We start from the raw sequence: 14796 nt of genomic DNA, 5'->3' as shown, positions 1-14796 counted from the left end.
TGCAAATAAAGGGTAAAAACTCTGCAGTCTTTTTCTGTTACAGCATTAACAGTATATTCAAAATGATTGACATATTATTGTAGCATTTGCTGATATGAGCTGTTATAAGACACATGAAGAAGGCTATGCTGATAACAATTTAAAAAATAAATAGATGGTTAAGGCGAATAAGCATTGATTTACTTAACACATGATGCAATAAACTCCTTAGTTATAAAAGATTTTAACTTCTTAGCAGGTTGTGAATACAGACGCTTTGTCACGTGCCTCAGCATCTAATAGCGACACAAAGGGCAACCTTTAGCGTATCCATGTGACACAGACCTGAAACACATTGTAACATGTGGTTAATGATGACAAACAGTTATAGTTAAGGTTAGGGGGGGGGGGTCATGTTTTGGGTGAAAATAAGTATGTTTTTTACTTAATGTAACATCACGTAAATGTGTCACCTGATTGACCTCAGTGCGTGACATGACTGAATTTGGTTTTACATGGGACACGCAGTCGGGTCGTACAGTCGGGATGTACTGTTGGGACTTAAGTGACGTAACATTAAGTTAAAACAACACTGACTTCTGCTTTCACAAGGGAATGAAGTCCTTTTTTGTTGGACCCATCCATTTCCCTTCCTTTCTGCCTTACGCTGACTTTCTCGTGCTTTATACTCCATCAGCTGGTCTTAGCATCAAGTATTACCACAGATGGGTTTACAGTGGAGTTACTCGAGAGCCCACGTTGTCTTATAAAGACACACAAGGGTGCTTTGGTGCCTATATCACAAGCTAAGGGGTGTGGCAAAGCAGTCTTATTTAGCGCCCTGTGAATGAGAACATGCTAAAGATTTGCAGAAACATGATGATGATGATAATATTAGCATTTCTTGCCCAATCAGAGAAAAAGAGATTTTTTTTCCTCTGTTCAGATTTTACACCACAAATTTTATATTTCATGGTCTAAGTATAGTAGTAAACACTCATATTAAACACTTTCTGCTTTTCAAGATGACACATTAAAATATGTATTCGGTATTGTGCTTTAACTAATTAATTTTTAAGCTATAGTTAAAATACAAACATCGGGTTATGTAGTTATATGGGAAATCCTCATGATCTCTCTTTTCATTTATGGCTATTTAGAAATACAACAATAACACACCATCATGTCACCTGATAGTGCAGTGTGATGGCAGACAGGTGGATTGGTTAGGAAAGCTGCTGAGCAGTCACACGTGGCTCTTATTGCAAACAGTGCCAATGAAAAAAGGTGGAATCAATTTTCTTGCATGATTTATCAAAATAGTACAATGCAATAATAAGGTGTACTCTGTTAAAATATTTGGTGGCAGCCGTGGGAAACAGTAGCAAACGCATTGTCGTGCACAAACCCTGTAAACTACGTCTCATAGATTTGAATTACTTCTATGTTGGGTAGGGCTGGGCTGTGTAGAAATTTTCAAACTGGTTCGATATCGATTCAAATCCTGGATGGCGCACTGAAAGTTACCATGAGGTGTTGACTCAGCCACCGCTCCCAAGTGGAATGTAATGACACTGTGTCCTAACAGCAAACAAGCGCCCAACTATCATGTCACATCATGCAACATTGGAGCTCCCTGTCCACAGTGAATCCCTTATTATGCACCTCTGTTACGTCATGTAAACACACCACATAGCTACGTAGCACATAGCTGTATGCTTTGAGATCAGACTGGAGACATAACCACTCTTAAAGATGGGTGAGTACTTGCTATCCTCCTATGTTTATACTTTTTAGAAAACATGAGTTTGATATTGTGATATTTACTGGAAATGACATACAAGTAGCCAACGGCAAGTAGCCTAGCTTGTTATCAGCGATGGTCATTTACCAGAAACTTCCAGCTCCATGGCGATCCCCCATCTGTCAGCTGGTCCCTTAGTTATCTTTTTGATGTTTTTTGTATAGATAACTCCTCATTTCAGCTTCTTAAAGATCAGCCATTCCTTGTCTATTCCAGTGCTTTCAAAGTGAGCGACAGGAATAAAAAGAAACAGGGTGTCTGACAAAAGTTCAGCTCAAAATGGCACACTACATCACTCAAAGCTAGTTAGGACAGCGCTTTTTACGTATTTGCAAAAAATCTAACTGGTTTGAGCTCATACAACAGACCAGACCTGCAAACCGGAAATCGACTTGATTCTAATGTTGTGATTTGATTGATTTTGAATTTCAAGATGAACTGCCTGAAGGTAATCAACTTAAGAGAAGACCTAAGAAATGTGAGTGTCTCCAGTCCACCTGGCTCTGGTTTTGAAGCCACTGAAGAAAACAGAGAAATGCCTGGCTTTGATCAGCAACACTCATGAAACCACCATTAAAGTTTTGTGAAAAGACTGAATATCATTGATCATTATACCATTATCTTGTGCAAGTCTACGATTTTTCTTGATAAGGACCACAAACAGTTAAATGTACTTTGTGCTGATGAGAGTTCTTATATGTGGTGCACACAGTTAAGGGACGGGGGACATTACGAGTCAATATCTGAGTTTTCCTTGGTTGCACTGCTGTAAAATGATAATGTATTTATTTGCAGTTACTTTACAGTCTATTACTAAATGTGTGGTACTGATTTTGACTTTTGTTTTAACAGGACGTGGCTTGGTGAGTATGTGTGTGTGCGTGATGTGTAAGCTGGCTTGTGTTGAGTGTTGCTTTACTGTATCTTCAAAAAACAGAGGCACATGACTATCTATACATTTGATTGTCACCCAGAGCTCTGACTGAATATCACTGTTGTAGAAACATGTACATCACGCGTGTATGTTTGCGTCATATCCTCTCACGGCTGCTGCTGTGCCTCGTGCGGGCGTCTCTCTGAGAACCCAGGCACCTCACCCCGTCCAGCAGCATGGGAGTCCCGTGATGTGGATCTGTGCAGAGGAAGAGAAAGGGATGAGGGCAAGATGAGACACATTAAGAAGAAAAAAATGGTATTACACTAGTTCAGGTGTCAGGCTTAGTCAGAGCTGCGTTAACACAGTCTTTGTCCGTTATTTTCTATGTGAGGACACTGGTTAATCAATTATGGTGCTTAGACCATGGTCACTTACATCAGTAACATATTCTTGGAAATATATTTCACTGTGTGTGTGTGTGTGTGTGTGTGTGCTAGCACATACCAATGACTTTGGCCTGGAATCTGACCTTCAGAGTGCTGCCTTTTTTCCCTCTGGTTACCAGAGTGATCTCCTCCTGCAGCACCCCCTCCTGGTGAGTCCTGTACTCACATGTTACCTTTACACCTCCTGTAAGAGGGGGAGAGGGTTCATCAACACATACATTTACTAACACTAGTTTGTTTTTTACTTGTATTTTTGTGTAGCCCCTTTAATTCAGTGGTTTGGAAAGAGCCTTATCAAGGCAATCAGGAGAGCACAACTGGATTGACATAAAAGGAGGAAGCGAGGGAAGTGATACTACGAGACAGATAAAGAAGAAAAGATAGGACGAGAGAGAAACTGTGTCGTCAGACAGACAAAGTGCTGACAGAGCAGAGCTGCATTTTCTACTTTTGCTTCAGATGCACGTTTTTGTGCAGGATATTGCTGACTCAGCTCTGCATCAAAGCAGTGTCTCCTGAGCTGTATGGAACATATTTGTCCCATAAGATTATCAAACCCAATGCGCCTGGACCACACTCCCAGGTGGTACTAAATATTGTACACAGGGTATCTGAAAACTGGAACAAAGAAAGAGAGATTAAGATTCTAATGCTAATCAAGACTTAAAGCTCTGATTCTCTGTATGAGCCCGACTGGGCCTGACCCGACCTGCCGGATTTGGGCCGGGCTAAGCTGTAGAAAAGAAATTTCCACCCCCAGGCTTAAATCAGGTGATATTGGACTTTATAAATAAAATTGAATTGAACTGAATCATCATCTGCATGCTACATTGCCATGGCTCGCCGTGCGCACTGGATGCACCAAGGGGTACAGTCTATTCTGGCGAACCTGTCATGCACCAGACCTTAGCTTGTAATAAATGGTTTAATTTTTAAAAAAAATTACATCTCTTTTAATGTAGAAATTTGAGTTTTTATCAGACTCAGGCCCAAAACTGCTGCCGTGGGTCAGGCTCGGGTCAGGCTTGGTCAGAAACTGTGCAGCTTCATGTAGGGTTGGGCCTGATTTTGGGCCCCATCAGAGCTCTAGCAAGTATATGTTTGCAGAACTGAGACTTCTCAGGTATGCTAAGCCTTTAGGAGAAATATGGTGGCTGCAACAAAAACATGAATGGCTCTGTTCTGTTTTTCCATTCTGGGCTACTGTAAAACAACATGGCAGACACTGTGGGAGTGGACCCACTCTGTATGTAGATATAAACAGCTCATTCTAAGGTAACAGAAATGCAATGATTCTGATTTTCAATTGATTATAAACAAATGAAAATGCACTTAGGAATATTATAAACCATTTCTGCCAATGGATGCTCTAAATCCTACACCCTGGACCTTTAAAGAATTGTGACCAAAATACATACTGAGCAGGACATGTTGTCAGTGCTTTCTAGTGGATAAACTATGCACGCTGTTATTAAATGTTCTCACTTTGTCATTTTTGTATTACAAAAATATACATAAAATCAGCTGACATTCACAGACACTGTAGATGTGTACTGCTGGATTTACCCTCCAGTGTGGAGTTAATACGATGGACCCGGAGGTTGGGGAACCTCCGAGATGGAGAAGAGGAAGGAAGGCAGGAGAGCTCTTTTCCCAGTGTGGGGACATCTGGGACGGTGAAGACAATCTCGTAACACTGGTGGCTCTTGAGGAAACCAGCCTGGACAGAGGAACAACAGAGTAGAGGCAAAGAGTAAAGGAGAGAGTTTATAGGGTATTTTCTGAGAGTGAACCAGAACAGTGAAGCTGCAACCAGGCTGCTATACAGTGAACTGAAACTCATTGTAAAGCTCTGTAAACTGAGAGGAGCTGCAGATTCAGGTGATATTCTTTCTAGATTTATCACTATGATCATCTAATGGTCACATTGTTGTCACATTGTCACTATATACAGTCTTATTATAAGAACACTGATTATAGCTACATCCATATGGCACACAGACACACCTTGACCAAGTAGCTGCCATCCTTCTCCTGGATAGCGATGAGAGAACAGAGGTTTGACTCATCTTTCCGTGTTGGAGAGCCAGGGGGCTCGTCGTCGTCAGGGAAACGTACACCGCCAGCCTTTGAGGTGGAGCCTGGTGACAGAGAGAAAACAAAGGTTTTAAATTATCTAGCAACCACAGCACAATTATAGAGATGTAATGAAAATAATGGCTAAGTACGACATCATATCAACTGCAGATTTATGTATTTACTTATGTGGACCCCATTCCACATAAATTAACTAAAATTAAAATAACAAATATAATATTTCTAGAAACATTTCTCATAAAGCAGAGCAGAGATATAACCATCCTGTCCCTCACCAATGACCAACATAAAGTTATGTATATTCTGATGATGGTAGCTGCTCTGTTACTGTTAGATGTTGCAGAAAAGCAAAAGCAGCAATGTGTTTTTATAAATATTTAATAAGTTCCTGTAAGTCAGGAAATTCTTGCCCAAAAACAGCACAGACATGAGAGTGGCTGGCATGTCTAACTTGTGGTGCAGGCACAGCAGTCAGACACTGAAAGCACAGTCCCTGGTTTGTTATAGGGCCTGAGGGCTAAATTGTCTCCCCCACTCACTGTTGACATGTTAAATTTCAAAATATATTGAGTTAACTGAGAAAATGTCACGTAGTAATACTGCTGGGAGCTGTGCAGTAAACTGTTGCCCAGCAGTGGAGGCTCGAGGGTGTGTTACATCATCAGACACACAGATGCAATGCTTTGAGGACAAAGTACTTAACCTGTGACATCTGGCTGTTTTGTGGTGCTGCGGTCTGATTTTACAAAGGATTATTTTTGCTCAGCAATCTACACAAATTCCTCAGTAATGACAATGTGAAACACAATGAAGTGTGTGTCATATAATTTCATTGTCTAAACTACTAAGCAAAAAGGATGGGAACCATCAATGCAGAATATTGAGATGATGTAATGTGTTTTTCTGCATTCAGATTCAGGCAACTTTATTAATCCAACCAGAGGGGATTTGTTTGAACAGTTTGCCTTGCACACATACTATAACATACAGCAACATGTAGACACATAAATAAATGAGTAATAAACAAAAATAAAATAAAAAAAATAGGCCATGGAGTTCAGTGGAATAAAGGAATCTGTAAGTTATTAGACTTATCAATAAAAGAGATTCAAAAAAACAGTGAAAATATTTTAAAGGATGAATTCAACAGCTGCCCTCCTTTTCTCTGTGACTCATCACTGACATGCTTGTTTCCTGTGGATTCCTGAATACAATGTCCAAAGTTCATCTTGTAGGTTTACAGACGTAACTGTATGAAGGCCAAACTACTGCAAGTCAACTGTAGCACTCAAACACACAGGCGCACATGGGCAGTGTTGAACTTACCTTTTCTTCCTGTTGCCATGGTAATGTGGTTAGGAAATGGGAAGTGTCAGATAATACCCGAGTGATGTCATCACTGACCTCCTGAGTTCGAGGACAGACAATGAAAGAGAGGAGCACAGAGAGAGACAGTGCCACACTTGTTAGGTCTGACAGTGTCAGCTTGATGTTGCATTATTTATTAAAGAAAATACAGAGTCTTGAAGTCTGGGGTCTTCTCTCTGTGCTGGGCTTTATAAGAGATGGCACAGGGGGTATCGATATCACAGTGCTCCGCTGGACGTCAATACTGTATTGATCTGTTAAATCCATGAAGGAAAATATGCTGACATGGAAATGAACTGCATAGCTTGTGAACAGAATTTCAGTTTTCTTACAGAAGCAGGATTGTGAGCGGAAGGTTGGCAGCTCTTTCCCCGAACTCACAGGATGAATCTGGGTGAGGAAAGTGAAAGAACAGCACCTGCCCCTCCCTCATTACCATCCCTAAAGTGCCCTTAAAGGAATAATTCACCCACAAATGACCATTCGTATATCAGTTAGTCACTCTGTGTTATGTTGAATTTGTGAAGAAAGCTTTGTTTTTCTTGCACGCCTCCACGGAAAACGAACATATTGATGTTTTGATTGATTGACAGGGGACCACATTTACAACAGCAAAACTATATCAAGACATCTGTTCACAAACTCTAACACAACTAGTACAGTATAATCCAAGTCTCATTTATCCAGTCATATGCTCAGTGTAGAGTATTTCAATAAAACAAAACGTGACACTAAAGGCTCTGAGGGGCAAACGGGGAGAACTTTTCGGATCCATGTTCTGGGCAACAACAATAAACCAGTGTCCAATTCATCCGGTTTCTTTGAGTGCAATGACCCATGTATTTTCACATGTGCTCACCTTCACACAGGTAAAATATCGCCTGTCCATAATTCATCTTAGGTAGGTTTCCACTTAACAGTTTCAGAGTTAATCACAGATAAGTGTCCAAGTTTCCATTCAACTGTTCTAGTTTCCATGCTACAAACTCTTAATGCTACCACACTTCATGGTCAAAAATCTGTTTGCTTACCCTGCCACACACCTGCTGCTCATCACCTGCACCTTTCCCATATTACCTGCATTTTCCTGCTCAAGTGCGCCACCCCGTGTACAGACAACAAAACTGCATCCATTTACATCTAGTCACGATTAGTTAAACATGAATCAAAACCAATACAAAGAATGTTATTGTTGCTCCAACACTCAGTGCTTCCAACCCAGCCTCACTCTGAAGTCATCGAAATCTGGAGGTAGAGCAGTGGCTTGCAGCGACGAAAAAAGCCAACCTTTGACATCAACATGATGCGGCCAGTCACCGTTACTGTTTAAAGGCTCTCTGTGGCGTCAGGGGGATACGTGGCGGGACAAGAACGGAAGTTAAGGCAGCGAAAGTCCAAGTATGGTGGGCGGGAGTTGTGATGGATTTGTCCAACATCACCAACTTTTACCCGGGAGAGCGGTATTCACATACTGTAAGGTTACAAAGCCAAACCCTGTTCTTTTTTCCTAAACCTAACCACTTGCTTTTGTTGCCTAAACCCAACCTTGTGTGTTAGTTGTTGGAGGGAAAAAAAACCCGGCAATTTGCATTGTTGTACTGACGTAGTGCGTTTATTTTGAAAGACACAGTATGGAACGGTGAATTTCCTGTGAAAACGGAAGAGTGTATTAACAGAAGGCAATACCTGTAACAGGCAGAACTTGACTCGGCGTCCTAGAACATCAATAACCAACGCACCCAGGGTACCTTTCACATCGTATCTGGATATGGAAGGTCCATGACCTAACGTCGATATGTGACGAGGTCGGAGTGAGAATGTGTTGGTACTTCACAAACACATGCATAAATCTTACTACGCTCTCTTAAAAGCCAGACACCAATATGAAGATTTTTTTAGCGGAGAATACGGCTGGATAAATGAGACTTGGATTTTACTGCAAGAGTTGTGTGAGTTTGTATACGAATGTTTTGATATATAATTTTCCTGTTGTTTAACATGGTCCCCAATCAATCAATAAATCAACATGTTCTCCTTTAGGCATGCAAGAAAACCAACGTTTTCTTTGTGAATTCTAGGTACCATGGCATGACTACCTGATAAACAAATGGTCATTTTGTAGGTTCCTGTTCCTTTTAGCAAATCCCTTAACCCCTAACCGCTCTAGGGGAGCTGCCGATTAGCCAACAGATCAGACTGTGGTTGTCCTGGGCGGCTTGTGTGTGTGAATGTAAATAGAGTGTTCCTGAAAAAGAGAGCATTACTGTTTTGCTCTCAGTGATAGCTCCCTTGGTAAAAAGGGTGGCCTACATAAGAAAAAACTAAAATAACCCAACATTTAGAAAAAAGGATATCTGCACAGGTGTTCACAAAATAAACGAGCTACTGAAAATTACCATAAGATAGTCTCACAGTCACTTTGTTGCTTACATTGTAGTAAAGCTGTAAAGCTTCAAACAAAGTACCTGTCAATCATCTTACAGTGTCTGTATCCCTCTTTCCGACCCTGGAAGTGTTTGTTTTTTCATTCCTCACACAACAGCAATGCCATACCTTCGAGGAGAGACTCTTTAAAGTGTGCAGCCTTCTCCCTGGAGACAGATCATAGTGGCGGAGGTATGCAGCCGGGAGGATGCTAAGACAGCAGATTTTTTATCCTGTCTTTGAGTGTGTCCCTTTGGAACAGAAATAAGCTTCGCCTTTAGATGTGGTCCGATCACACATCATCTGAAGCATACTGAGGCCTTAAAGGGACAGTTCACCCTTAAACCAAAAATACCTTTTTCCTCTTACCTGTGGTGCTATTTATCAATCTAGAATATTCAGGTGTGAGTTGCTGAGTGTTGGGGATATCGTTGTAGAGATGTCTATTAGCTCTTGAATATAACTGAACTAGACTGCATTCGGCATGTGGTGCTCAAAGAGATAAAAATACATTTGGAAAAAACAGAAATCATGACACGGTAATGATGTAATGTATGTAAGATGTATGTTTTTTGGTGAAGGCCTGGGCAGTAATTATAATAAATATTGAGGAGGACACAATATGCTACGAAAGGCAACCACACAAGGCCGTCTGAAGTTAATATTACCACCTGTTCTAGTTTCACGGTATACTGCAATTCTGCATGTGGTTTTTACCAGTGGTGTTGCTGTACGTACCCCAGCAGCACATTGCTTGTGCTGTTGTACAGTCTTGCTATTTCATTACTTTGAAATGTATTTAAAAGTGTTACAGTGACAGTTTTTGTTAAGTGTTAGTAAATGTCATAAAATAAAATGTCATAGTGTGTGTGTGCACTTTTCCTGTCTGGCCCTCAAATGCTGGCTCTCTAAAATGGTGCTCACTCATCTCTCAAAACTTTGAGAACCCCTGATCTGAGAGTTCAGTTTTTTTAAAGATCTAAAATTGTCACTTTAGCTGTTAAAGGTCCAGTGTGTAACATTTAGGGGGATTTAGTGCCATCTAGTGGTGAGGATTGCAGATTGCAACCAGCTGAAACCTCTCCTGGCTAGGATTCCTTCAGTGTTAATTGTTGAGAAGGTTTTTAGTGGAAGCTTAATTCTCTGCAGAGGTCTCTTCCTCTACAAACTAAGTGAGCCTGTTGATTTTAACCACTTCAACAATGAAAAAGCAGTTTCACGTTAAAATAATCTGTGGTTTTTCCGATGCTCTTCTTGCAGAGGGGTTGTTATCTACAGTGGCTGACAAGGAAACTGGCCTTATCTAGAGCCAGTGTTTCGTTTGTCCTGGTGTATGAAATGTGCTATACCAATAAAGCTGCCTTGCCTTGTCTAAAAATAGCACACTTTCCCTATTAGATTCCATTTTTGCCGGTATCCAATCATCCCTCCATCCATCCATCCATCCATATTCATCCACTTATCCAGGTCATTGGGGCAGCAGGCTGAGCGAGTAACTCCAGACATCCCTCTCCCCAGCAGCGCTTCCCAGCTCCTCCAGGGGGAATCCAAGGCGTCCCCAGGCCAGATGAGATATATAATCCCTCCAGCGTGTTCTGGGTCAGCCCAGAAAACCTCTAGCAGTAGGCTCCCAGGAGGCACCTGGCCCCATTTATGCCAATATATCCCCCTTAATCCTACACACACTGAGGTTTCTAAAAATGCATCCTTGGGGGGGAATTCCTCCAAGACACTAAGACTTTAACATTTAGTATTTCTCTTGCAGTGTCCCAGAAATCAGACAGGCAGGATGATGTACAGCACAGAGTGTCTGCACCGACTGCAGCTGCCACAGAGAGGAAACAAACAAGTAGGTTCCCCTGAAAGATGTGATAAAAATAAAAACATTTTGGATTCACTCAGGCTAAAGTAAAGGGCCTCTGTCATTAAGAGCTAAATGAGGATGATGTCTCATTTCTGGAGTGAGATGAGAGAGAAAGGCAACACCCTAGCTTACACTGAATGTGCATCCCTCCTGCTCAACTGTAACGTTACGTCACGGACATGACCTGAGTCGTTGAGCTCTTGAACACATCACCTTTTGCATGAAGGTGTGTTTGCACGATGGTGTGAAACAGCCTTATTTTTATATATGGATCAATAAATGAAACTCTCGCGACCGGTCACAACACAGATACACGCCCGTCAATAAGCATCCTGCAGCAACCCTCCTAAAGCCAGACCAGCCAATGAAATCACATACATACCGTTCAGAGTAGATGTGCCGGACGTGTGAAGTGTCTCTCTGCATTCATAACATCACCGATGACATGTCGTTATTCCTCTCAGAGCACAAACACCGGCATCTGTCCTGATGAAGCGCTGCCAAAATGGAACTGCGGTGTAGAGACAGAGAGAGGGATCAAACATGTTTCATGCGCGCGGGCGTGTGCCTTCTGAGCGGACACGCGCGTAGCGTCTGGTCTGCGTCGCGAGTAAACACAGACTGCACAGACGGTGCGGTGGTCAAATACAGTCTGGCCAGAGGGCGGCGCCAGAGCATAGGTCACCATCCTCTGCGGAGGTGTTCATGGACATCTGAGCTCACACTTACCTGGACACATTTGGCTCAACTTTGTCAGGCCAGTGGCGCGCCCAGAATTTTCCATTGGGGCGCCGGATGGGGCCAGTGATAATCTTGGGGTGGCACACTGAAACCTAAATCTATAATTGAATTTTGTACTGATACACCTTGGTTTCTCAAAATATGTTTCTTTTTTATATATACAGTAATTATCTGTTGTGCATATGCTAATGCTGGTTCAGTTAACACTTTGAGCTCCACAACATCCTGCCAAAATGTATTCTGTGTACTGTATAGCAGTGGTTCCCAACCTTTTTCATGAGGGACCCATATTTTTACCATTGTTACACACGCCTGTATCCTCAAGATACATATTTTAAAAAATTTCTACACTAATTCATTTATTTATTTTTTAAATAAATAAATAACTTTTTAACATAACCCTTAAATGTGTTTGTTTCTGACACATATAGGCCTATGAATTAAATTTCGACAGATGATACATTAAAATGTGTCATCTGTTGACTTGGCCTAGGACTTTTTGAATTTGTTTTCATGTTTTAATTGATCTACCTTTTTACTGTGTGCTGAAGCACTTTGAGATTTTTTTTATAAATGAAAAGTGCTTTATAAATTAAATTTATTATTATTATTATTATTATAAAATTACACCCCTTAAAATCAAGAGGGCTTCGTGACCCCCCGTGGCTCTTTGGCGCCCCTCTAAAGTCTAGTTCACATTACAAGATTTTCACCCTGATTTTGCATTGCAGAGACTATCGCAATCTTTTGAGTGTTCATACCTCGCTGGCGATGTGTGTTTCTTTCAGCGGGAGTCTCGCCAACTGCGTTACGACCTGTGTGTGCACACCACAGGATTTCTCCACCGAGCCCTTGCTGACAGAGCCCCAGATAACGCGGTGACGTCATCAGACTTGGAGGAGACACATCGTAAAGGCATGGATATTCTTCCCAGTGTTGAATCAGATCTGCCTCCAGGGCCTGGGTCAAAACACAACACACTCCCCATGATCCTGTGGATGCTGCCATTGTTGTTGTTGCCTGCTGGCTTGTCAGTGTTGCCAGATCTTGGGAGAGAAACAGACAACCAGGGCTATGGAAACAAGCCCAAAAGAAGCAACTATCATGCACTTAAATAACTTATTAGACGTATAGAGAAAGCTGACGTTTAGACAGCAAGCCCAAATAAGCAACTCCACTTTAGAAACAAGCCCACAGTCACGGCTAATAAGCGGACCTGGCAAGTGGCAACCCTGCGGCTTGTGCTCCTTACATTTCTTCCGTCCTCCTGCGTGCTGACGTGGGACATAAAGTATCCCACCTCTCATTGGCTGATGGTCTTTGTCAGTCATGTCACACTTCTCCAGTTTTCTAGCATGCCAGATATCCAGTCCCAGTTACAGAGGAGGGGGCGACTTGCTCGTAGGCTTGTTTACACATGAGGACTCGTCGTGGCAGACTATCTGCCGACTCACCTCCGACCCAAGGTGGCTCTCAAGATCCTCTGCGACGCCAAAATTGCAGTGAAAATTGTGTAATGTGAACAACGCTTGAGGGGGTCACGCCCACCCGGTTGGGACCCACTGCTGCATCGGCCTTTTCAAAACCAGACCCAGAGTGTCAGTCTGTTAGTAGTCACCTTAATAGCTGAATGAAGCACCCTACATCAAGGTGTAGGCTGTCAATGCAGCGGTGAGCTTTGGGACACACTTCCCTCTCTGCAGCAGAAAAAAGGAGCTGTCATTATGTTTGGTAACCATGGAGAAAAGTAAAATTACTCCCAATTTTGTGTCCTTTATATGTATTTGTATCAATTTTATTTGATTCGTGCCGCTGTTTGGTAGCATTTATTATCCATTTGCCATTAAAATAAATAGCCTAAAAAAAAAAGATAAATATGTAAATTTATGTGTAAAGCCTGTGTATTTTTGTGTATCTATGTGTGTATTTTACTACTCACTTTGGTAAATAAATAAAAAAAATATGCTAAAAGGGGAAGAAATTAGATCACAAGTATGTTCAATTTTATTTTAATTTTATTTTTTGTGAATAAGTTATTCAGTAGCATACAGATGGTAGTTGGCAGTAAATGATGGGACAATGAGAGGGAGGATGACATGCAACAAAGGTCTTCAAGCCAACTGGACCTGGTAAGTAACACAGGCTTTCACTCATTTAAACTTCCCAGAATATGACATTTATTAAAGTTGTTAAAAAGCAAATGTACAGACACAGAACTTCATCCTGTAAAAGTTGGGTAACATTAGTAAAACTCCCCATCCGTCCTCTTACGTCCCCTTGCATCCTTCACTCTTGAAGACAAACAAAACTTTTTATTTTAATGTTTATGACAATCTGCACCAACTTGTTTTCAAGCATAAAATGTGTGATATGTTATATATATAAAATCACAGTAATTATTGAACAAACTTAATACTAAAATCTTAATGAACACTAAGTAGAACACCCACTCAGCTAGCCTATAATTTAAGCTCCATGATTTAAACAGATGATTCGAAGTTCCTAAAAGGTTGACATGAATTTGATCAACACCCAACCACTTATGAGATTACACAAGTTGGACATCTTTTTTCAGCTTCATCTCTAGCCATATTATTATACTCTTCAGACAATTTTTGTAGTTCGTCTCTCAGTTCTTCGGCATGGTTTGCTTTTAATTCGTTTATCCTGTTTGTCATATTCTCTTCATTCTCCTCTATTTCTCTCTGTCTCTCTGCTGCTCTCTCTTCCCTTTCCCTCCTTCTCTCCTCATCCATCTCCTCCTTCGCCTTCTTCATCTCCTCCTCTAACAGTTTTCTCTCCCTCTCCCTCTCAGCCTGGAATTGTTCATTCATTTTCCTCATCTGCTGTTCATATTTCTCCTGTATTTTCCTCTTCACTTCCTCTCTTTCTCTGCGTATCTGCTCTTCTTTCTCTCTCAGGATGCGTTGTTTCTCCTCTTCGATTATCCTCTCAGCCTCTTGGAACATCTCGTTGGTGTAGTGGCTGCCTCCGTTCATCTGGGCTATATTTCTGATCTTCTGGAGCAGCTCAGTGACCTGAGAACGATCTTTTTTCTCATTATTGAAGACATGGTACTGGCCATTACATCTGGCCACGAGTTCCTGCAGGTCAGGGCTTTCAACCAAGAAGTCCTCAATAGTCGTGTCTTTAAGAAGGTCACCATGAGTAAAGAGAACCATGCTGTATCTGTCTG

General features: G+C 41.5%; 2 protein-coding genes across 2 annotated transcripts in view; both read right to left on the bottom strand.

Annotated features, from left to right (window-relative positions):
- Positions 1-63: 63 nt before the first annotated feature.
- Positions 64-11392, bottom strand: LOC126390606 (UPF0687 protein C20orf27 homolog). The gene is made up of 6 exons (XM_050044987.1): positions 11242-11392; positions 6530-6610; positions 5114-5247; positions 4673-4826; positions 3165-3290; positions 64-2915 (listed from the first exon to the last, which is right to left on the bottom strand). Exons 2-6 carry the CDS (start codon positions 6546-6548, stop codon positions 2815-2817), a joined length of 534 nt encoding a protein of 177 aa, XP_049900944.1. The 5' UTR covers positions 6549-6610; positions 11242-11392; the 3' UTR covers positions 64-2814.
- Positions 11393-14140: 2748 nt separating this feature from the next.
- LOC126390675 (GTPase IMAP family member 4-like) overlaps positions 14141-14796 on the bottom strand; it is a 6590-nt gene continuing 5934 nt past the window's right edge. Inside the window, exon 3 of the mRNA XM_050045078.1 lies at positions 14141-14796. This exon is cut by the window's right edge and continues 4 nt beyond it. Coding sequence (XP_049901035.1) covers positions 14141-14796 — 656 coding nt within the window.

The sequence above is a fragment of the Epinephelus moara genome, chromosome 5, assembly GCF_006386435.1.
Source record: "Epinephelus moara isolate mb chromosome 5, YSFRI_EMoa_1.0, whole genome shotgun sequence".
Lineage (NCBI taxonomy): Eukaryota > Metazoa > Chordata > Actinopteri > Perciformes > Serranidae > Epinephelus > Epinephelus moara.
Note: the sequence above shows the minus strand (reverse complement) of the source record. Positions and strands in the feature narration are given on the sequence as shown.